Raw genomic sequence first — 23,669 nt, forward strand, 5'->3', positions numbered from 1 at the left:
AAACTGAAAGAGCTGGAGACCCTAATGGTCAGGGAGCCTTTGCTCCAGCCCTGGGCTGAACCTCTGGCCTTGCTTTACATAACAGAGCCCTTGGTTATGCCACTGTTATTAGGGGTTTTCTGTCACTCGAAGCCTAAGTGGCACATAAGGTGACTGTTAGACTGACTTCTGGGTAGAGGAGGGAACAAATGACTCTCAGGTAGTGAGAGGGAGCTTGCAGGACAGGAAGACCTCTCTTGGCAAATGGGAGCCCCTGGTTCCTCCCACTGGAGGCCTCCTCCCCCCTCCCCTCCCCCTTCCTCCCCTCCTCGGTGCTCTGAGATTTGAGAAGTCCTGTTCTCTCCCTGAGGGGCAGCTACTCCATCAGCTGCTCCCTTTCCCTTTGGAATGGTCCAGACATGCCCCGTGGTAGGTCAAAGCTGAGTGCTGCTGCCCACCCTGCTTCCTAATAGTGACATCAAAGTTCTTTTGGGAGAGGGGTGTAATTCCCTTTTCCCACTGGCACTCCACACTGGCTTTAGGGAACAGAAAGTCAGTGCCTTGTTAGCACTGTCTTCCACAGCCCGGGTGAGGGTGAACCTGTGTCCCACCCTACTCCCTGGCCTGCACTGCGTTGGGGGTTGAGGGGGGTGTTACAAAGGCAGGTATAATACAGAGCCTCCACGAAGCAGGGAGACAGAGACGCAGGAGGCACAGAGGACAGCCTTGGGCACACGTTATCCCAGGGACACGGGGATTATAAGAGCCCCAGTGATTCAGAGCAGGGGCCATGGGGGCTGCGGGAGTCGGGGACCTTCTAGACCCTCCCCACCGGCAGGGCTCCACTGATCCATTTGTCATTGTCCCCCCAACCTTGGTTGTCCCAGGGCTGCCTTCGGGACAGAACCCGGGAATAAGGAGAGGTCTTGGGGACCGGGTAACCCCTCCGGGTGGATCTGCCTTACTCGCCACTCGCAGCTCTTGGGGTTACACTTTTCGGAAGGGGTTTGACTGGCGGTGTGACCTTGGCCAAGTCCCGTGCGCTTCTCCACCTCAGTTCCCTACGGGGTATCCTGGACAGCTGTGGGGTGGTTTGGCTTTCTTTAGCGGGGGGATCCGGGAGGAAGGCCGGCTGTGGGGTGGGGGCGGCCCGGCTCCTGCACTGCCCGAACCCGAGCGGCACCAGCCCGGAGCGCAGGGCCCGGGACCTCTGGTCCGGAGATTGCCGGGCCCAGGGGCCTCCGCGGGCGGGGGCGGAAAGCCGGGACCCACCCGGCCCCTCCTGCGGGCGGGGCGGCCCAGCGCCGGCTCCTCCCCCGCGCCCGCGCCGCCCGGGCTCAGTGGCGTGCGCGGTGCCGCAGGTGGCAGCGATGGCCCAGTCCTGAAAGCCCTGCCATGGCCGGCGCCCCCGGGCCGCTCCGCCTGGCGCTGCTGCTGCTCGGGGCGGTGGGCAGGGCCGGCCCCCGCCCCCAGGTGAGACCCGCGGGCCCCGGGGCGGGGGAGGCGGCGGCGTGTGCTGCTGCGGGCGCGGCGTCCGGGCAGCGGCGGCTGCGACTTGAGCGAAACTCCGCGACCGCGGGCGGCGGGAACCCAAGCCTCGGGGAGTGGGACCTGGAGAGTTGGGTGTCGGAGGTGGGGTCTCGGACGGCGGACGCCTCCCGCAGCCCCGGCCAGGCAACCCCTTCCTGGCCGCCCGGGCCCCTCTGCCGGGCCACCGGCTGTCCCGCGGCCGCCGTGCGCTGACTTCTGCGCCGCATCTCCCCCCGACCACTTTCCCAACTCCGTCTGCCGCAAACGCGTGCCAGCGGCCCGGCCACAGCCCGAGCTCCCCGACCTCCCCTTTTCCACTGTGCCCCAGACCCCTCCCCGCCGTGCCCCGCTCACTATCAAAGACCCCCTGGGAAGGCAGAGAGGCCTGGGCGTGGACCCCCAGCTCTATCCCCCCCACCAGCCCCCCAGCACAGCCTTTGACTCATAGCCCCAGGTACCCTAAGGTGGCAACTTGCTGTCCTTCCCCCTGACCTCCCAGCTGGAACTCGAGAGCCACCCCTGTCCCCAGCTCCGCGCCAAGGCAAACGCTAGAAGGCTCCCTGCTCCTCTAGAAGCAGGCAGGCCTCCCCTCACACACTCGCCTGACACACCCCCATTTTGACCCCCTTGGTGGTCAACATGCACCAGGGCCCATACTGGGACACGTGGAGACACCTTGGCCTCCTGGATGCCCTTGGAGGGCTGACCACAGGTGGACCCCTGCAGCCCCTCTCTGCCTTTCCTGCCTCCAGGCTCCTGGGCTGGGGGCTGTGGTCAGCCTGCTTTAGGAGAGAGGAGTTGTCCAGAGATGCTGTGAGATGCTTGAGCAGAGAGGAGGTGCAGGCTTTCCTGTGCCAGAGAGCCGTGTCTTCCCGTGACCTCCCACTCTTACCCCCAGACCTGAAGAGCTTTGGGGAGGGGGCTTTCACGGGCCTTGAAATTTGTCCCAGCGCAGGTGGAAGGCGGGAGGAGGGCTCTTTGATGAGTGCCGACTCCACCCCTCGCTGAGAATCCAGATGTGGACAGATATGCCTCCCAGCTAAGGTGCCAGCCCTTCTTCAGCCCCCACGTTTTTTTCCAGTCTCATTCCCTCCCTCTCCCTGTCCCCAGCCCAGCTACTGCCCCCAGCTGCAGGAGGCATCTCCTTCCACACCACTGTCCCCCCGACGCTCAGCCAGACTTTGGCTTCCCTGGTGTGCGTGGGATCTTTTGGGAGCCAGAACTGCAGACCCACTACCTGCTTCTCTCTCACCTTTACCTCCTCCTCCGGCTGGGGCAGGGTTGGGGTGGAAGGCTCTGCTGCCTGGCCCCATCCTGCTCCAGGCCATTTGCAGACTGGCTTTGGATTAAGGGAAGAGGAGAGGTTCTGAATGCTGCCTGTCTTCTCCCCAGAGTTCCTTTGCCCAGAGGAGTCAGGCTCCTTGAACCTGCCCTTTCTTCCCACCCCTCATTCCTCAGCCCTGGGCCAAAAGCCCAATATCCTGGGGCCATAACAGTGGGGTGACACTGTTATGGGGTGACAGAGAAGGGCAGGATGAGCCAGGCTGTGAGCAGAGAGGGGGAGCTTCGGGAGTTGCCCTGCTGTGAGCATCCCTGACCCGTGGAGATCTGAGTGACAGGCTTTGACACTTTGACACTGTCTGGGGTGACAGAGAAGGGCAGGATGAGCCAGGCTGTGAGCAGAGAGGGGGAGCTTCGGGGGTTGCCCTGCTGTGAGCATCCCTGACCCGTGGAGATCTGAGTGACAGGCTTTGAGGTCAGACTGCAGTAATTGCGACACAACCTCATGCCCGCGTGTGACTCTAAACAATGGTGGATTCTGTATTCTATTTTCTGTTCATGAGATCAGCAAGACTAGGTTGCTCCCTTCATGTCACTGCCGGTGGGACGAATCTCAGAAAAGGAGGGTTCCCTGTGTAAGGTGAACCCAGCAGTCCAGGAACAGAGAGGACAAAGGGGTGTGGGGCTGGGCTGGTGCCTAATACCTGCTCACCCAAGTGGGACTGAAGGGAAAATGGAGTGAGCTGCCCACAGTCAGGCTGGCCAGGCTGGAAGGGGGTGCCGGCAGGAGGGTGGCAGAACTGACCTCTGAAGAAGGGGACCTAGGTTACTCCTTCATTGTTGCCGGGAAGGACCACCCCCTCCCCTATAATTTTCCTCCGCAAGACCCCTGTGAGGGAGCTGGTCTACTGAGGAGACGGGCAAGACTTTGACACTCCAAATTAGAACCAGACAAAACCGGGATCAAATATCAGGTCTGCGGTTAGCTGGTGATCTTGGGCAGGACATCTGACCATCCGGAACCTCTGTTTCCTCATCTGTAAATAGGGATCACCAGCCCTGCCCCATGGGGTAATGGAGAGGGTTGGGACGCTGGCGCCCAGAAATGGCAGCTTTAGTCACTTGGGGGATCTGACCCGCTTGTCCTCGGGAATCTGGAAGCCTTCTCCAGGGCAGGGGAAGAGGGCTGGGATGGGGGCTGTCAGAGGCCCCGTGCCTCTGCACTCTAGTGAAGGGTGGATGGAGTCCAGGGTGCGCGGCGGTCACCATGGACTTTGTCCTGAGCTGGGCTCCCTCCCAGACATGGAGTCTGGTGGGGGCCAGGGCAGAGCAACCAAGAAACCACATCCTGCCCTTGGATGCCTTGCTGCGAGGAAGAACAGGCTCTCCTTAGCTGCAGCCTGCCCCTGAACAGATTCCTCTGTGCGCGTGAGATAGAGAGGTACAGAGATACAGGATAGAGACAGGTAGAGAGAGACAGAGAGAGAGGGACCAGGGGGAGAGGGGTGTGGGCGGTATGAACCCCTGTTTCTCCTCCGTACTTGTATGTGACCCTCTGTGTGACAGCCTGCCTGTGAGTCCCCGTGTATGAAACATCTCAGCATGTCATTGTGTGTCTGACAGTGTGTATGTGTTTGTGACTCCAAGTGTGATACTGCATCTATGGGAAGGTCTGTGTGTGCATGAGAGAGACATCTTAGTGTGTGAATGAGTGTCTGCCAGTGTGTGTCTGTGTGTGGGTGAGAAAAGTGTGCTTGTGACAGAATGTGTGTCTGTTTCTCTGTACTTATGCATGTGACAGTGTGACTTTAGTATATGTCAGTCAAGGGGTGTGTGTGTGTGTGTGTGTGTGTGTGTGTGTGTGTGTGTACGTGTGTGTGTACCTGACAGTCTGTGTCATGTGTGGGAGAGAGACTCCGTGTCATGTCTTAGTATGTAAGCATGTGCTCCACACACGTGTGGTAATGTGTGTGACAATGAGGGGTCTGGTGCACGTGAGAATGTGTGTGTGGTCTTCCTTTCCCTGCCCTTCTGCTCGTGTATCTGGAGTCTATAAGGAAAACAAATGGGGCCAAGAGCCCAGGGTCTAGCAGCACCATCCCTCCAGGTCTCAGAGGGCCTCGGGGATGGTTGGGCTCTGGAAGTTGGGCAGAGAAGAAGGAGGCAGGGGTCCCGGGAGGAGCTGCAGGGAAGATGCAGGGCTGCATCTGTTGGGAGGCGCCAGAGTTGTCATGGGAGCCCTCTTTTTCCTTTGGGGAGGCCCTCTCCCATTTTTCCCACGTTAGTGGCCTCTCTTTCCTCCTTCCTCTCAATCAAAAAGGTTGCCAGAAAAGGAAAGAATCTGGTGCACTTATTCACACTGAGAAATGAAACTGCCGGAGGAATTCTTCACATTAGCAGCCAGTGTTTGGAGAAAGCATGCCGTCCTGGGGTGTTGGAAAGCCCCTCACCCTCTCCACATCCTTCTCTTCCTGCTCTTCTTCCTTAGAACACTGCTCACTCGTACAGGGCTGGATAGTTCCTAAAGGTTTTCACTACTTTATCTTGCTGGATCTGTACAGGAACTCTTTGAAAAGAACGATATGCCCATTTTACAGATAAGGAAACTGAGGTCCCAGAAGATTAAAATTTGTCCCATCAGTCCCACGTTAACAGACAAAGCTGGAATTTAAACCAAGGACGTGTGACTCTCTGTCCAGTGCTCTCTTCTGCCCACCACTCCTTCCTGGCATCTTCTTTGTCACCTCCTGCTTCCTTCCCAAACACCTGGATCTGAGAGACGCCCTCTCCTTACTGTAAACTCCGCCCCAGGCATTGCCCCCATTTGCCTTTACCCCCCCATCAGAGAACTCCCATGAAGCCTGGTGAGTCCTGATTCTAAAAACTGCCAAGCTGCCCTCACCCTGGTCTGCTGGGCCCCCCACTGCTGCCCTGATCTCCTGGCCAGCTCTGCTGCCTCTGAGGGGCAGGGGCCTCCACCACTGCATCCTCCCCACCACTTACCACCCCCAGCCCCTCCTCACCAGGCCTGGAGCGGGGACTCACATCACAGGAGGATGAAATGGGTCCGAGGCTGGTGGGCAGGGCCTTGCCCCTCCTCACGGTTCCTTGCCCTTGGGCATGGAGGCTTTGCTAATGGCTGTGTTGCAGCTGGAAGATGCCACAAATTAAGCAGGATGATCGGTCCTTGGCAGGAAAATATGCTCCTTTCTTCCTGCTGGGAGTTTGTTGTTCCTGGAAATGAGGAAGGGGTGGGACCCGGACTCCCCGGGAAGCCTGGCCGCCCGGTCTGCTCTGCCGTCTCCTGTCAACAGCAGAAATCGAAGACAGCTGCCGTTGACTGTGGATTTTCCACGTGCCAGGGGCCCTTCTAAGCATTAACTCACTTAATGCTCACGGGGAGGCAGGGACTATCGTTATTCCCAATTTGTGCAGGTGTGAGCTCAGGCTAGAAGTTAAAACTGTTGCACAAGGTCACAAACTTAATTTACCGGAGAGCCAGGGTCAGGCCTGGCTCTGAGCCCAAAGCCAGGGCTATTCACGCTTCTCTGTGTAACTGTGTTCCCCTGAGCCCCTGGGCCCTGCTGCGCCGGGTCACCCCAGCCTCGTTCCAGACCGGAGCCTCACATCTGTCCCAGGTCCTGCCTACTGCTCTCTCCCTGGCCCAGAAAATTCTCCTGAGCATCAGTCCAAGGCTGTCTTCTGCTTGCTCACCAGAGCACCGACGTCCCCACTTCTGCCCCTTCGTTCCTGCTGGGTCCTCCTGCTGAAATGCCTACCCTCTGCCCTTGCTGGGCCCAGTCTCTCCCTACACCCCTTCCCTCCGCCAACCCCAGCTTACACTCCCCAGCGTCCCCCAGGGCTCTCAAGTCTTCACCGAGCCCTGCCCCAGCCATTCCCTGAGCACTTTCACCGCTGCCTTCTCTGCTGTGTCCTGAAGAGCATTTGCTCCCACCCGATCCCCGAGTAGCCTGGGGACTCTCTCAGGCCAAGGCTCTGGCCTTCGTCTCTGCGCTCCCCATGTTCCCCCAGTCCGTCCCCCCACCCAGAGCCTGGCACAGTATTACTTCCATAAACGCCAGGTGGGGAGAGGCCAGAGGTCTGGTAGTTCGTGTGTTTGGGCAGGGGGGGTGCGGTGAGCAGTATTTGGAGAACTTCAGCTGGGGCAGGAGGCAGACGGTGGACCCCTGTTGTCAGGAAGCTGTCTCGGGGGGACACAACCCCTGTTCTTAAGGAGCCCCAGCCTGAGGACGACACAGCCCTGCCCTCAGGGAGCCCCCGTCTGAAGATAGTTTCTTGTCCGAGGCTCTGCTCCGAGCAGGTGACAGGGCTGCTTCTGTCTCGAGGCTCTCCGGGGCGCTGGTGGCCAGGCTGGCTTCCTGGTGCTGTCCTTTGCCTTTTTCGCCACCCTGAGACTTCTGGTTCCCATGGGCTTCCTAGTCCGCGCTCCCTGCCCCAGACACACCTTCTGCCCCAGTTCCCAGCAGCGACCTTGCTTGCTGCCTGCTTTCCTCCTAGAGAGATCAGGTGGGATTTCTCCCTGGTCTCCCTGCCCTGACCACCAGCAGCTGCTGCATTCCGGGGAGGAGAAGGAAGGCGGGTGGGGGTTGGGGGGTGGATCCACCAGGACTGGCACTAGTGAAAACTGTGCTGACCCCTCAGTTGTAGCTAAAATTGACACTGCCTTCGCTGTTGGGTTTGATTCCTTATTTATTTGTTTAACAAATACACTTGACCTTTGCGCTCCGAAGAGCACTGTCTTTTAGGTAGCTCTGCCTGTGGCCTCAGCACACTCACTCCAAGACTGTCCCCTTGCTTGTCAAGCAAGCTTTGTCCCCTCCCTAGGGCTTCCTGTGCCGCCAGGGATGAGCCCAAGACAACCTGTGTGTTTACGGGAAGCGTCTTGTAAGCCCCAACGCAGCCCAAATCTGGGCAGGATTACCCGGAAACCAGATCCAGTGTGCTTAGGGCACCACCCGTCAAGGGTGGTGCAAACTCCCCAGATGAAGCTGTTTGCATTTCGGCGCGCATGTATATTTTTGTGATTTCCAAAAGTGAAATTTTGTTTTAAATTATGTATAGGTCCTAAATTTTATACAAGGGGCTCCCTGGTCATCTGCGTGTCTCAAGGCTCTAAAGGAGGAATATTTATAATCTTAAGCCTGTTCAGGAAAAAATACAAATAAAAAAGAAACATAGTCCCAAGACATATCTAAAGAAGTGCCCTAAAAGTTCTGGGCGTGGATAATTCTCACCTGGGTACATCTGCTTGGGTCTCTGCTAAAAAGCCAGTTCTGTTACCTTATCTATTCACAGAGAGGGGGACCCCTCCCATTGCAGACCCAGTCTCTGTGTTCTGGAACTTCTCTGACCCCTTCACCCCATGTCCTCAGGACTTCTCCCACAGTTGATAGAGCTGAGACGGTGGGGGTCATGTTGACCTCTCAGGTAACGTGACTGCAATTTGCAGGAGGGATGCTAGGGGTCAGCATTACCAGCGCTGAATCCCACCTCAGCCCACACCTTCCACTGCTGCGTCACAGGCACTGATCTGGGAGACTCCAGGTCCTAGCCTTAGCTCTGCTCCTTGGGGTGCTGTGTGACCTTGACTGAGCCCCTCTCCCACCCTGGGCCTGCGTGTTGCCTTCAAGACTGGTGGATGAAAGTGTGAGAACCTCGCAGGAAGGCTGACTGGGTGCTGGAAAGGAGCCCGTGGCAGTCACAAAGCCCAGGGCTCTCAGGAACGCTCTCTGCTGGGTGAGGGCAGATGAAACCATGAATGAGACTCCCGCCCAGCCAGTGGCCCTTCCCCCACTCACCCCCAACAGTGTCCTTTCAGTAGCCACTGGCTGGACATTTACTACACCCCAGGCTGCGCCCTGGGAGGGATAAAGATACAAAAACATCCACCTGGAGCCCCTCTTTGTGTTGTCACCCTCTTTCAGAGATGGCCAAAGCCTGTGGAGTTTGGGGCTCTAAGGTCCCCTGGACATCAAGAAACTAAGTGTGTGTGTGGGGTTGGGCATAAAAGAGAGGTTGGTTGGACCTAAGGGGCCCCCTTTTCGTTCTTCTCCCCAGGGTGCCACCGTGTCCCTCTCGGAGACAGTGGAGAAATGGCGAGAATACCAACGCCAGTGCCAGCGCTTCCTGACCGAGGCTCCGCCCCCCGCCACAGGTGAGTGCACCCAAGCAGCTCTCCACGGTGCTGGGAGGCCCCACGCCTGGCTGGGCATCATTTGCCTCTCTAGGACCCCTCATCTCCCCTATGCCTGGGGGTGCGGCCTCGCTGCTGCTGTGCTCCCCCTCGCCCCTGACTGGGGCCCCTCAGGAGCAGACACCTCGCCTTTCTATTCTGCCTCCTCCTCAGCACTTCCCAGCCTGTGCCAGGGCAGGAGGCCCAACCCACGTACTTATGGTAATAAACGTTTAGGGGGAGTGACAGACAGATGGACTGGAGGACACGGGGAGCGGGAAGGGTAAGCTGTGACAAAGCGAGAGAGAGGCATGGACATATATACACCACCAAATGTAAAACAGATAGCTAGTGGGAAGCAGCTGCATAGCACGGGGAGATCAGCTCGGTGCTTTGTGACCACCTAGAGGGGTGGGATAGGGAGGGTGGGAGGGAGACGCAAGAGGGAAGAGATATGGGAACATATGTATACATATAGCTGATTCACTTTGTTATACAGCAGAAACTAACACACCATTGTAAAGCAATTACATTCCAATAAAGATGTTAAAAAAAAGAAAAAAAAGAGCAGAGGACTGATAGGCCTGTGTTCCAGTCCTGACCTGCAGTCATGACCCAGTCACCTGAGGAGGGTTCTCTTAGCCTGGAGAGCTACCGTCCCCCTCATCCGTGGTGTGTAATTTAATAACAGGCCTATGAGGATCGTTTATTGAGCACTTACTATGCTCAGTTATCTATGCTAGCTATGCTATTTGTCCCCACAAAGCCCTGTGGGCTGGGGATCAACCCCATTTTCCAGGTGAGAAAACAGAGACCTTAAGTACTTTGCTGCAAGTCCCACTGCTGATAAGTGGCACCTGCTGGGTGGGAATGTGCTGGGTGGGTAGGAAGCCTCAGTGGAGGTGAGCCGAGCACAGGTTTCTGCCGGGCAGCCTCCCCGGTGGGGAACTTGGGGGGAAGTGCCCCAGCCAGGCTGGGACTCAGATGCCATCGTCCCGCTGCACCAGGCCTGTTCTGCAACCGGACCTTTGATGACTATGCCTGCTGGCCGGATGGGCCGCCGGGCTCCTTCGTGAACGTCAGCTGCCCCTGGTATCTGCCCTGGGCCAGCAGCGGTGAGTTCCCTCCCCCACCCTGTGCCCAGGAGGCTGGGGTGGGAGTGGAGTTGGCACGGGGCTCGTGCTGCCTCCTTTCCCCTGAGACGCAGCCTCCCTGCTCCAGGAGGTCTTTGGGCCTCCTCCCGGTGGTCTGCCTTTCTTTCCCTGGGGGTGGGGAGCAGTAGGGGGTGGCATCGGTGTGACCTGGGCCTGAGGCCCATCTGGCAGGTGGGGTCTGTGGGGAAATCGTGGCATCTGACTTAAGAAAGAAATGAGCACCCTCTTGCATCAGGAAAGGAGTCAGGTAGGAACAGTTCCTGGGGGTTCGGTGTGGGGTAGGGTTACTCAGAGGTGTCATTGCTCTGATGCGTGTGTGTGTGTGTGTGTGTGTGTGTGTGTGTAATGTGTATGTTTGTAGGTACCGCCCACCTGGTAGTAGCCTGTAGCCACCTCCTGACTCTTCAGGGGTTCACTGCTCAGATGTACCCAGACGGGAGTAGTGATCGGGGCCTTGGTGAAGTTGCCCCCCAGGTCCTCCCCGGCTCACTCCTGTCTGCAGGGGACAGCCTGCACTGGGAAAGCTGAGGCTCTTTGGAGTACAGAGATCTACAGAGGCTGCAGGGGGAGCTCTGACTGGAGGGGGAGTTAATGTGCCCCCCAACACCCACCCACCTGTCCCAGGCACCAGGGAGGCTAACAGGAGACAAGCGCCCTTGCCTCAAAGAGCTCACAGTCTCAGGAAGGGAGAAAGGGTACTGCTTTATAATAATGATGTTAAGTACCTGCTCTGTGCCCAGTCCTGCCCTAAAAGCCGAGTATTCATTTAATCTTTACAACTACCTCGTGGGTATGCTTGTTTTGTACAGATAGGGAAACTGAGGCCCCAGAAAGTTTAAGTCACTTGCTCCAGATGACGTGGTAAATGGCAGGGCCAGGATTTGAAGCCAGCCTGTGCTCTTAATTACAGTGCACCGAAGGGGCCTGAGACCAAGCAGAAACTGGCCCAGAAGCAAGTGTGATTGAGGTCATACTCTGGGAAGCTAGAGGGCTTCCTGGGAGAGGCAGCCCCTTAGCGGAACATCAGGGCATCTGGCAGGGCCTGGTGTGAGCTTCACCTCAGAACACAGGACTGGAGTCAGATGAAGCCCAGGCAGAAGTCCTGAGGAGACTCTCTCCTGCTGTTCCCTCCCAGTATACCCACCCCACCCTGAGGTGCACAGGGAGATCCTGGACCTGGAAAGAGGCAGGCGCCTGCGTAAGACACAGAGCGGATCAGTGCCCTTCACGCAGCATTTCTGCGGCCAGCTGTAAGCACTTTACACACCTACACTCATTTAACCCTCACAACAACCCTGCGAGGCAAGCACTCTGGTGACCCTCCCCTTTTACAGAGGAGGAAACGGAGGCACAGAGATGCTAAGTGACTTTTCCAAGCTCACACAGCAAGTGAGTAGCAGACCCAGGAGTAAGCCGAGGAGTCTGGTGTAGAGTAAGCACGTTTCACTGCTACACCAGGCTTCCGCCAGTGTGCAGGCACGTACGTGTGCATGTGTGCGTGTTCCTGTGCCCGTGGCTCTGGGCATGGGGACAGGCGAGTGGCCTGGGCCTCTGCTGGCTGGGCACACCCTGAGGGAGGGCAGTGAGCTGCCTGCCCTCTCCCTGGAGATGAAAACGTCGAGTTGTACAGTCTTACGGTTCTGCCTGATGCTGCTCTGAGTGGCTGTGTGAGCTTGAGTGAATTTCTAGACCTCTCTGTGCCTCAGCTTGCCATGTGGGAGATGGGATAAAGCCAGGTGATGGGGGTGTTGGGAGGATTGTAGGTTCTTGAAAAATGGTTGCTGTTAATTTCTTCCACCTACCTGACTTACCTCGTCCACTTCCCGCAATACGCACACTTTCCTTGCTCCCCAGTGGTTTGGGACTGGCTGTCTGTCCAGCTGGGGCCGGGCCTCTAGACCCCAGGGAGCCAGGCGCAGGACAGGGCCCATCACTCAGCACTAAGCTGTCCCCAGCTCTGCCTGTCGCTCGCGGCTCCATCCATCACCTTTAATTTTATTTGAGCAGGAAATAGGTCCTGGTGGTGCCCGTTTATGAGCGAACACGGTTTTATTGCTTTCTCCGTGAAGATAGCGGCCACGGTGCAGGCCCCCTGCCAGCCCCCGCCCCCCTCCCCTGACTCACCAAGCTAATTCACTCCCTTTTCTGACACGTGGCATCACAGACTCTGCCTCCCTCTCCCCTCTCTCTGAGTTAGGGACCTGCAGAGACACCCCACCCACCGTGGGCTCCTGCAGCATAATTGCTGCCTCTGGCCTGTCCTGGCTGTTCCGCTTGGCAGAAGCTGGCACTAGGGGCTCCCCTCACCCCCTCCCAGAGCATGGGGGAGCAGGAAGGGGGCAGTTCTGGAACTTTCTTGGGCTGATCAAGGGGGTAGACTGTGGAAAAACGTCATAGTGGGAGTTCGAAGTGGGGACAAACAAGGGGGACGGGTCTCAGGCAGGGTCCTGGCAGAAAACACACTCAGCTGGGAATTTGAAAAGAAGTTAATGGAGGGGCCACTTCAGAGGCTGGCAGGGTTAAGGGGCCAAAGAGGTACATAAAGCACCAAGGACCACAACAGTGGGAAGCTGTAGCATCCCTAGACCCGAGCGGGGCAGGAACAGTTGGAGGTCGTGGTGATGCAGAGGCCACCAGCAGGGCAGGGCCTTGGCCACAGAGAGGCAGTGCCACTGCCAGAACCTCAGAATCAAGGCAAGAAGGGAGCAAGGGAGACATACCCCAGCCTCTCTCTCCTTCCACCCTCCTACCTTCTGCTGGTGCCTCCCATTGGCCAAACCCAGCGGAGGGCAAAGAGCCCAAGTGATGCTGTCCACAGGGGTCAGCCTTCTGGGGTGCAGAGCAGGGAAGAAGAATGAGTGACTAGAGAAAGAATTAAATTCAGAACAATTCCCCGGGGCAGGTCTGTGTCAGGAGCTGGGGATGTCAGTGAGACCTTAGGGGTGTGTGAGTATGTGGGTGTTGGGGAGAAGGGGTGATCTTTCCCATGGGGCTGAAGAGGTCAGCTCAGGGGCCTGGGAAGTGGTGCTGAGGGAGGTCAGAGCCACCTCTTCTGCCTGGGGTGTGGCACCAGGAAGGCTTCCAGAGGGAGGTGATATCGGGACCAGGCCTGGAAGAACAGGCAGATGGAGAAGGGGGAAAAAGTGCCCTCCAGGGAGGGAGGATGTCAGGCTCAGAGATGGGGCCAGGCCAGGCCTCAGAACTATACAGTATCCCAGGGAAGCCAGCCAAGTCCTTGAATTCTGACCCCTCTAATTCAGAACTGGGGATTGCACAGAGAGGGTGGGAACAGGTGAGTCAAGGAAGGAAGGCGTTCAAAGGAGATGCCTTGCGTCCACAAGATTTTCTCTGTAAACCAGAAGGCTGGAGTGGCTTCAGAGAGCCTGTTGCCACCCGAGTGCCCTCCAGCAGCCTTGTTTAACCACAAACAGCTGATCTGCTCATTACAAATCATTCCAGTCTCATTAGCTGCACCCCCTTCTGATCCCTACCTGTTAGCTTGGTTCTAATTATAGGAGAGTCATAAAATGTTTTAAAAATTGTCTATAACTCACAGTTCTTGGAAACTCTGACAGGTGCCTCCCTTGAGCTTTGACAGCAGGCCGGGGTTGCCAGAGGGAAACCGAGGCCCCAGCTTGGCCCTGGAGGAGCTCCGGCTGAGGCGGTGTCCTAAGCTCCAGCCCGCCCCCAGTGAAGGGGTACTCTTTTGAGGAGTTGGTGCGGGCACGGGGGGTGGCAGCAGGTCTTTCACTGTGACTCTAGTTTGAAGACCAACCAGGTACCAGGCACTTCACATGCTTTATCTCCTAATCCTCACACCACAGACCTGGGAAGTCATCAGGGTTCCCATTTTACAGATGAGGAAACTGAGACCTGGGGAGGTCTGCCCAAGGTCCCATAGCCGGTTGAGGGCAGAACCAGGATTGACCTTGAGTCTGTCGTTCAGAACCCGAGCTCCTTCTCCTAGGCTGTGATGTGATGCGTTGCCCCTCACCCCCACCCCAAGCGGACACCTTCAGTTCGAGCCCTGCCTTTGACCCTCATTCCAGCACTCTGGGGAGGGCCTATGACTGCCCGCTTTGAATCTTGGCTTCCCGGCCCAGGAGATGGGGGCCCAGGAGCTGGGGGCCCAGGAGTCCATGCTGACCATTGCTGTTGCCAGGATGCAGGAGCTAATGGATTCATGAGCGGCTCTCCACAGCCCTGAGTGCCCGCGTCCACGTGGAAGGGCGGCTGTTAGCTTGATTACAGACGCCGCTGTGGTTTCCGGGAGGGGAAGTGTTTAATTGGGGGTTTTAGTTCCAGCACCAGGGTCTGACTTAATGAAATATCCCTAGGCCTCCTGGCATGCGGCTGGCTGCCTCCTGGTGTTGACAAGACCAGAGCCAAGCCTCTGGTTATGATCAGCAGCACCTGGGCCAGATAAAGTTGGGCTGATAAGCCGGACAGTGCCCGTACCCACCCCCTCTCCAGCCAAGATGGGCACCTGGGGACCGCAGCCCGGCCAGGAACCAGCCCTGGCTTTTCGTATTTGCTGCTAATGAAGGATAATTGACAGACGCACTCGTATAGGCTCACTGAGCTTCGCAGGGACGCAGTGATCCCTTGACACTGTTCCAGTAACACATACATCTGTGCACACACTGCCTCCCTACCCTCCCAGCTTGCCCTGAGCAGAGGGCCCAGGAATGGCAGGGTGCCGGGGGCCCAAACTGGCAAGAGGACCTGCTGGGAGGATGCTGAATGTTGGCAAGTCCAAGCCTGGAGGAAGGGCAGATAAATGGCACATGGCCATTGCTGACTGTTAGCAGTGAATTTGGCTGCTGACTTTTGGCCTCTGGAGGCCAAGAGCTGAGGGCTGCAACCTTTTTGTTTTTTTTTTCGGTGCGCGGGCCTCTCACTGTTGTGGCCTCTCCCGCAGCGGAGCACGGGCTCTGGACGCACAGGCTCAGCGGCCATGGCTCATGGGCCCAGCCGCTCCGCGGCACGTGGGATCTTCCCGGACCGGAGCACGAACCCGTGTCCCCTGCATCGGCAGGTGGACTCTCAACCACTGCGCCACCAGGGAAGCCCCACGAGGGCTGCAATCTTGATTCTGCCGCTTCCTGGCTGGATGACCTTGGGCAAGTCACGTGGCCTCTCAGAGGCTCAGTTGCTTCATCTGTAAAGTGGGATTTGCTGTGCCTACCTTGTAAGGTGGTCGTGATGTTCAAAGGTGTCAGGCATACAGCAGGTGTTCAAAACCTGATTCTGTGAGTGAGCAGCCTGCAGAGAGGGTTCGAAAGGAGCAGGTAGGAAGGAAAACATCAATTCGAGTGCCTCCTGTATGCCAGACCCTGTGCCAGCTGTGGCAACTGGCTGTCATTAGGGTCACACTGCTGTGGGCTGCATCCTGGGTACGTGGCGCTTCGACAGTTTGGGCCCCTTTGCGATGTCCTCTCCCTTCCCCTGGCCCCTCTGCCTCCTCTTTTCTCCCCATTTCCTCCCATCTAAATGGGTTTCCAGAGAAGGTTCTGATATAAGTCTCACTCCATGGAGTCAGCCCAGATCACCATAACTGTTCTGGGGTCATCGACTCCTGAAGACTGGTTTTGCTCTTATATCAGAAGACTCAACCCCTGGTGAAGAATTCCAGGCATCCATGCAGCAGATAAGAGAGACATTTGGGGGCCCTTCTAGTTGCTTAAATCAGACCTGGTGCCTCCCGTTCTCTGCCTTTCCTGATTTTGTTCATAAATGAGTCAGGGGGCTATTGGGACACTGCTCCTCCCACTGCCCAAAGTCCCATCATTACATTTTCAGGCTTTTGTTTCTCTTCCTGGGGAAGGCTCTTAAAATGCAGTTTCTTCTAGAAGCAGTGATGCCGCAAGCTGACTCACCCCACAGTATTACCAGATAACTTCTGTCTCCTGAAGCGGGTCAGGGTCTCTGAAAGGGAGTGGAGAAAGGGGAGAGTGGGCTGGGAGCCAGGGACCGGCTCAGGGAGGACAAGGGTCCCACTGGCAGGCCCTGCAGGTGCCTGACTGTGCAGGCAGAGAGCTGTCCCTGGCCCCTAAAGTGAAGGTGTCCTGGCATATGGCAGCAGTGGGCGGGTTGATGGTTTGTGAACTGTGAAATACAGCCCCGTCCTAGAGGGTGCGTCCCTTCCCGGCCCTGGTGGTGTGGGCCCTGGGGCTGATGCTGCCGCCATCAGGCACTCATGTTAATGATCCTTTTCCACAGACCTGTCCTTACTGCTGCCTCCCCACCTGGAAACTTCTGAGCACCCCCTGCCAGCCAGGGCCTTGCGGCTTCTCCATGCTCCCTCCTTCACGCTGAGCCTTCTTCCCACAGCTGGGAGGCTGGGCTTTAAAATCTTTTGTCCTTTAGAATTTTTAAATCTTTTAAAATTCGTCCTGGCTCCAGCTCCCCTCCTTGATCCCCCCTGTGCTAAATCTCTCCCCACTTTAGTCCCCAGTTTCCTGGCCCTGGGGTCAGACTTACATTTCCTCTCAGACACAAGTAATCCCCTGTCCCCTCTTGTGATCTCACTGCAAACTTGGGGCCGCAAGCCACCCCCTCCCTGGGTGGGCAGACAGTGAGGCACGGCAGGGTGGTCGCCTCAGCGCCAGATGCCCAGGTGGGATGTGAGTGGACACAGGGACATCCCACCCCCAGCCCTGCTGGGCCTGTGTTTGCTCTCTCTCGGTTTGCATTTATGTTATTCCTTTCTGCACTTTTTGGTTTTTGTTTTCTGTGAGAGTCTTGATTCTCTGAAGCCAGGGACTGTGCTTCCTTCCTCCTTCAGACTGGGAGCTCCTTGAGGCCAGGGGCTGGATGTCTCCCCACTGTCAGCCTGGGAGGTCTCCAAGGACAGTCTCCATCTCCAGCTACTTGCAGCTACTTGAAGGGAAGAGCTGGTCTTCCCTCCCCCGCACCACTACCCCTTGGAACAGGGTGTCTCTAAGGGCTATGTCTCTGCCGTTGACTCTGTGTTCCTTTTAAATCAGATGATCTTTGAGAATAGGACTGGGTCTCCTCCATCAGATGAGAACTTCTTAAGGGCAGGGCTGTGTCTCCCCTCAGACCGGGGCTCCCTGAGGATGAGGCTGGGTCTCCTTCTTTCTCTCTTTGTTCCTGGGGTCTGCTCTGCCCAGGAAGGTGGGGCCTGAGTTCTGTGAATCAGCAGTCTCAGAGGGTGGCTGTGGGTCTGTTGGGGCCACTGCTCGTCAGCACCAAACCTTGTCCGTAGCACGATTTGAGGCAGGGGCGTGGAAATGGGCTAGTGCGGTCTCATCTCAATAGTGTGAATTCGTCAAGCTGCATTCCGGGGTGGCTGAGAGGAAAGGCTGAGGGTGGGTCAAACAGGCACATGGCAGGAGAGGAAGGCCCGAGGGTGTGTATGTGTGTGTGTGTGTGTGTGTGTGTGTGTGTGTGTGTGTGTGTGTGTGTGTGTGTGGAGAGGGGTCAGTTCTGGGGCAGCTGGGGTGACCCCCAGGGTGGAGAGGGGTGAGGGGCAGGTGGCCTTGGGCCGAGGCTCAGCTCCTGCGTGTCTCCGCCCCAGTGCTGCAGGGTCACGTGTACCGGTTCTGCACCACCGATGGCCTGTGGCTGCACAAGGACAACTCGAGCCTGCCCTGGAGGGACCTGTCCGAGTGCGAGGAGTCCAAGCGAGGGGACCAAGTGAGTTGAGCCGGCGAGCTGGGGGGCAGCAGGGTGCCAGCTGCATGGGAGCAGGGACCTGGGCATCTGGCGAGTTGGTCTGTGGCCATCTGCCCATCCCCCTGCCTCTCGGGCTTTGCACACCATGCTTTCTGGACAGAGGTGGTGTGCGTTCACCTCTCTGGCCTTGGAACAGGGCCCTAGAAATCCGAGGACCATCACCGTAGGTTATTCTCTTTCTTAGTTCCAGGATCCCAGTGGGGCTGCGTTGGGGCCCCACCTCTGCCCCTGTCCCGTGGGAAAGAAAAATGTGGGAGAGGAGGGTTGTGGGCCACCCCTTGTACACTGTGTCCCCCGTGTGCACACAGAACTCCCCGGAGCAGCAGCTCCTGTCCCTTTACGTCATCTACACGGTGGGCTACGCACTCTCCTTCTCCGCACTGGTCATCGCCTCGGCCATCCTCCTGGGCTTCAGGTAAGGGGGCTGCTTCAGCCTTACCTGCCGTTCTGTCCCCAAATAGAGGAGGGGGCACCAAGCTGAAACAGCAATGCAGCAGGTTCCTCTCCTAAGAGATGTCCAGAGAACCCACACCATCTATGTGGTAGAGTTATGAGGCTGAAAACACAGGCTACGACACTGTGTACTTAGTCTAATCTGTGCTGTGTAAATGTGTGCGTATAATACTGCAAAAAAGGAAAAACAAACACTACACGTGCACACACAAAGCACGTGCTCCACACCTTAACCTTGGGTGATAGGAGTGGGGGAAGTCCTCTCCGGTGAGCGTATGTAACAAATCATCGGGAATTCAGTATGATTTTAGACAAGACCTCGGGGGTTAGAGATTCTGCTCTCTTTGGAGCTTGTCAGCTCCTATGGAAAATTTCTTTCCTAGGTCTAACCTAGATGAGCCATTCCTTCCAGAGTACCGGGCTCTTCCCATGCCCTCTGCACTGATGGCGGTGGGCCAGGAGGGCTGGGTTCAAGGGCAGGAGGGATTCCGAGGGTAGGGAGCTCAGGACACCAGCCAGCAGGAACAGGAGAGGTGACATTCCTCCTGTGGTCCCCATGGCTTCTGGCACAGTCAGGGCTGGGCACACAGTCAGTGTTTAATAAATGCCCTCACTGAGAATATTCTCTCCTTTTATTATGCAATGTTCAGAGATCTGAAAATACAGTGGCTGATACTATGATCACCTGTGCACACACACCATCCCGCCCAAGAACTAAAGCCCACCGCGCGGTTAAGCTTCCCCGAGTAACACTCCCTCCTCACCAGAGGGAACCCCTGAGGGGCCACTTATAATCCCCATGCATCTCTCTGTACTTTTACCACATTTCTAAGTATCTATACAAATATATAGTGTGGGGGTTGCATATTTTAATGGCATGTTGGACATATGCTTCAGCAGTTATTTTTGGCCTGACATTATGTTTCTGTGAGGTCCATTCACATTGATACAGGCAGTTCTGTTTCATTCATTTTAAGTGTCACTCCATTGTATGATATATTACAGTTTAGTTATTTGTTATCCTTTTAAGGGACATTTGAGGTGTTTCTCTTTTTTTTCTTCTCTGAGTTATAAACCTTGCTACAATGAACATTCTTACCCATGACCCCTTGTGCGTTTCTCCAGGGGCACATGCCTCTGAGTAGAATTGCCTGGTCTGAATACAGCGTGCTGTTGCAAATTTATTAGGCGTTGTGAAGTTGTTCTCCAAAGTGGTCATGCCAGTTTGCCCTCTTACTGGTCATACATGAGAGTTCCCTTGGCTTCACATCCTCACCAATATTTCCTATTTTCAGACCTAATTCTTGCTAACCTGAAGTGTGTGAAATATCTCACTATGATTTTAATTTGCATATCACTGATTCCTGGAGAGATCTAGCATACTTTTTATGTTTCATTCTGTGAATTGCTTGTTCGTATCCTTTGCTCACTTTTTTATTGGCTTATTTGGCTTTTTCTTTTTATTTTAGGCACTGCTTGTATATTCTGGATAGTAACCCAGGCTATATCCTCTCAGCCTGGGGTTTGTTTATTTTTTCACTTGCTTTATGGTGCCTTTTATGCACAGAAGTCCTTAATTTTAATGGAATGAAATATATCAATGTATCTGGCTTTATTGATAAGATAAATATATCAGTAAGTGTTATCAATTGATAAAAATTCATTTTTCCAATTGATAAAAAAATTTATCAATTTTTTTTCCCCAAAGGCCGAATTTCTTTATGATCTTGTTTAAGAAGCCTTTCCTTATCCCAGGGTCATAAGTTTTGCACATCCCTTATGGCTGTTTGGTGAACCTGGAATTTATTTTTGTCTGTAGTGAAAACAAGAGATTTAATTTCATTTTTCCATGTATACATATTCCATGTGTACATGTTGATTGCATCAGGACCATTTATTGATAGCAGTGCCTGCTCTGCCCTGCAGCAAGCATCGTCTGTGCCTGAGTGGGTCTCTGTCATGTGGATTGTTTTCCATTGGTCTAGTTATCTGTCCCTTTGCCTGTGCTATGGTGCCTTAACCACTATAGATTCATCAAAAACCTTGGTTTTCTTGGGACTTCCCTGGCGGTCCAGTGGTTAAGACTGCACGCTTCCGCTACAGGGGGCATGGGTTCAAACCCTGGTCGGGGAACTGAGATCCTGCATGTCATGCGGTATGGCCAAAAAATAAAAACAACTTACTTTTCTTATAGCAAGGGCCCCTACATTGTGGTTCTTTAGGAGTGTCTGGAATATTCTTGGCCCTTGTTTATAATAAGTTTTTAAAATTTCCATCAAAAAACTGTTGGAATTTTTATTATCGCTATATCGAATTTATTGGTTATTGTGAAGAGAATAGACACTTTCAAGATAGTCTTTCTATTCATGAATCTGGTGAATCTTCTGTTAATTTGCATCTTCTTTAATAATTTTAAGCAAGTTTTACTGTATTCTCCATAGAAATCGTGCCTTCTTCTGTTAGACTTATCTCTAGGTAGCCAATTAAAAATAGTGCCAATGAATTTTTTAAATTTACTTTTAATTGTTTATTGCTGATGTACATAAACGTACATATCAGCAACCTTATTGAATGAACTCTGATTAGTTCTAATAATTTGTGTGTTGATTCTCTTGGATTTCCTGTGAAGATCGTCTATCATCTACAAATGATGCCAGTTTTGTGTCTTTATTTCCAGTTCTTATGCATTTTTCTCCTTGCCTTCTGACAGTGGCTAGGATCTGTAGTACAAAGTTGAGTAGATGTGATGTAAGTAGATCTTACAGCTGGATAATCCTAATTTTGTTCCTGATTTTAAAGGGAATCTTTCTAAAAATTTTCAGGTGAGAATGATGTTTGCTCCTGTTTGGCTAGATAGCCCTTATTGGGTTAAGAAGTGCCCTCATATTTCCAGTTTGCTATGTGTTTTTGCATGAAAGGATGTTGAAGTTGTATCCAATACTTTTTGAATTCCTGCTGTATGCTTAGCCTCACTCTGCCTCTGTACGGCAGCCTGGAGGCATATTAGACATGGGCCGTCATCAAGAAGCCAAGCAAGTCCCCAGTGGGAACAGTGTCCTCACACAAATCACTTGGGTTACATGTGACTTTGTAGAAGAGAAGATGCAGCAGAGAAAAGATAGAGTGTGGACGGGGTTGGGGGTGGCAGTAACCACACAGCTGAAGACTTCATGGCCAGGCAGGATTTGAGTTGGACCCAAAGGATTTTCAGGGTTATAGGAAAGAAGGGCATCCAGAGGAAGAAAGACAGGAGCATGGTCCCAGAGCTGGACACATGCCTGAGGTGTGCTTTGGCCTGAGAACCGGGGGTTGTGGAGCAGAAGTGTCGGCCATTGTGCCAGGGCGGGCCCTGCTTTCTCCTGCAGACACCTGCACTGTACCCGAAACTACATCCACCTGAACCTGTTTGCATCCTTCATCCTCCGAGCACTGTCCGTCTTCATCAAGGATGCAGCCCTCAAGTGGATGTACAGCACGGCCGCCCAGCAGCACCAGTGGGATGGGCTCCTTTCCTACCAGGTGTGTGGTGTGTCCATGGAGGGCCTGGGGAGGGGGTGGACAGTCCATGAAAGTCTGTCTCCCCCACCCCACCCAGGCCTGGTACAAAGAAAGGCAAGAGCTTCCCAGACCTGGTCCTCAGGGAGCCCCCAGTGTGATGGGAGAGGCAGGCAGAGGCTGTCCACGCTGGGGAGCCCCCAGCCTAAGAAGGGAGTTACTGCCCTGCCCTTAGGGAGTTCTGTTTGACTCAGGCGAGTGGTTTTTGGAGACAGACCTGGGTTTGAATTCCAAGCTAACTTTTAGGCAAGTGATTTAACTTCTCGGGACTCCAGTTTTCTCACCTGTATGGGGATGATATTAGTTTCCTCCATCCAGGATAGCGAGGATCCGATGAGCTAAAGCAGGTCAAGTTCTTGACACTGGTTCTGGTGGAGGTTGTCAGCTCTGTCACCCTGCATTCACCACGGCAGGATTGCCGCTGGGGCGACTGGGAGCGGGGTCAAGAGAGGCAGGGGCAGAGCTGTTGTCCCCTGGGGACCCTTCCTCTGCCCCCAGGACTCTCTGGGCTGCCGCCTGGCGTTCCTGCTCATGCAGTACTGCGTGGCGGCCAACTACTACTGGCTCCTGGTGGAGGGCGTGTACCTGTACACGCTGCTGGCCTTCGCCGTCTTCTCCGAGCAGCGCATCTTCAGGCTCTACCTGAGCATAGGCTGGGGTAAGGCCAGCTGTCATTCATTTCACTCCCCCACCCCGACTGAGCATGGGGGGTGGGGGGGCGGGAGACCCTGACCCCTCTTGGAATTGCTGCCTTCAGGCTACCCCAGGAGGCCAACTTGGTACTCAGAACACACTGCTGGGCCAAGGTATGGGGCCCACTGGAGAACCCCCTCCTGGGCACAGGACTCACTGCCCATGGCGCTGTCAAGCCATTGTCCCCCATCCCCACGCCTTTGCCTGACTCTCCTCCCTTAAAGGAAGCAGAGGCCTTCACCCGATCTGGCCAGATACACGATGCACACTATTGGCTGTCATGGCACCGGCCTCAAAGATCCCCGCTGCCAAGACTCTTTGGGGATAGAGCCCCGCATCCCGTCCTGGGCAACGCAGCCCCTGAGGGAAATGGAGGGTCCTGAGCCTCATGGCGGGGGGGTCCCTGGGGGTGCGGGCTGAGGGGCTATGGCTCTGTCACGTGATGATGAGAGGATGGCTCAGAGGAGAGCCGAGTAAGGGAGGGGGGTCGGCCGGAAGCCAGCTGAGGAAAGGGTGGACCCTGGATGTGCCTGGAGCCCAGCTGGAAATGTTCTAGCCGAAAAAGTCTGCCAAGAACCATTGTGTCTTTTTTTTTGCTGGAACATTTCTGGTTGTGCTTCTGCCTCTCGCCATGTGGGATTCCGATGAGAACAGGGGTAGGATGGGGCAAGAGCTGAGACACCCACCCTAGCGGCCCCTCACCTCCACTTCCTACCCCGGAAACAGATGCAACAGCGCTTCCTCTCGAGGGGCCCACGGTGCCCATCCAGGCTGGAGCCAGGAGCGGGCCCGTCTCTGGGCCTCCCACACCACAGGACCTGCCTTCCTCCTCCCACTTGCCACACACTCACTCATTCCTCTTGCCTGCCTCGGGCTGCCCCCTGACCTCTGGGGACTTCCATGCTCCTCCCTTGATGTCCCCTCCTGCCCCTGAGCCTCTGCAAGGCTGTGCCCGGTCCAGCCCGCCTCCTCGGGAAGCTGCCTCGGGTTGCCTGGCCCCTGGCTCTGTGCTCTGTCTGGCCCTCTCGGTCTCCTTGTCCCTGTCCTCACACTTCATCCCTTGTTGCTGGTGCTCTTAGGATACTTCATACTGTACGGCCCCATTTAGAGTACCTTGAAAGGGGCTTTCA

At 55.5% G+C, this 23,669-nt stretch overlaps 1 protein-coding gene across 1 annotated transcript in view; it reads left to right on the forward strand.

Moving 5' to 3' along the window:
* Positions 1-1,331: 1,331 nt before the first annotated feature.
* Positions 1,332-23,669, forward strand: part of GLP1R (glucagon like peptide 1 receptor) — a gene marked incomplete at its 3' end in the record, with an annotated part of 31,926 nt that continues 9,588 nt past the window's right edge. Inside the window, exons 1-7 of the mRNA XM_082848916.1 lie at positions 1,332-1,452; positions 8,869-8,965; positions 9,991-10,098; positions 17,681-17,799; positions 18,147-18,253; positions 21,657-21,810; positions 22,345-22,504. Coding sequence (XP_082705042.1) covers positions 1,375-1,452; positions 8,869-8,965; positions 9,991-10,098; positions 17,681-17,799; positions 18,147-18,253; positions 21,657-21,810; positions 22,345-22,504 — 823 coding nt within the window. The 5' untranslated portion in view covers positions 1,332-1,374. The remainder of the gene's footprint in view (positions 1,453-8,868; positions 8,966-9,990; positions 10,099-17,680; positions 17,800-18,146; positions 18,254-21,656; positions 21,811-22,344; positions 22,505-23,669) is intronic.

The sequence above is a fragment of the Leucopleurus acutus genome, assembly GCF_964270905.1.
Source record: "Leucopleurus acutus genome assembly, chromosome: 10".
Lineage (NCBI taxonomy): Eukaryota > Metazoa > Chordata > Mammalia > Artiodactyla > Delphinidae > Leucopleurus > Leucopleurus acutus.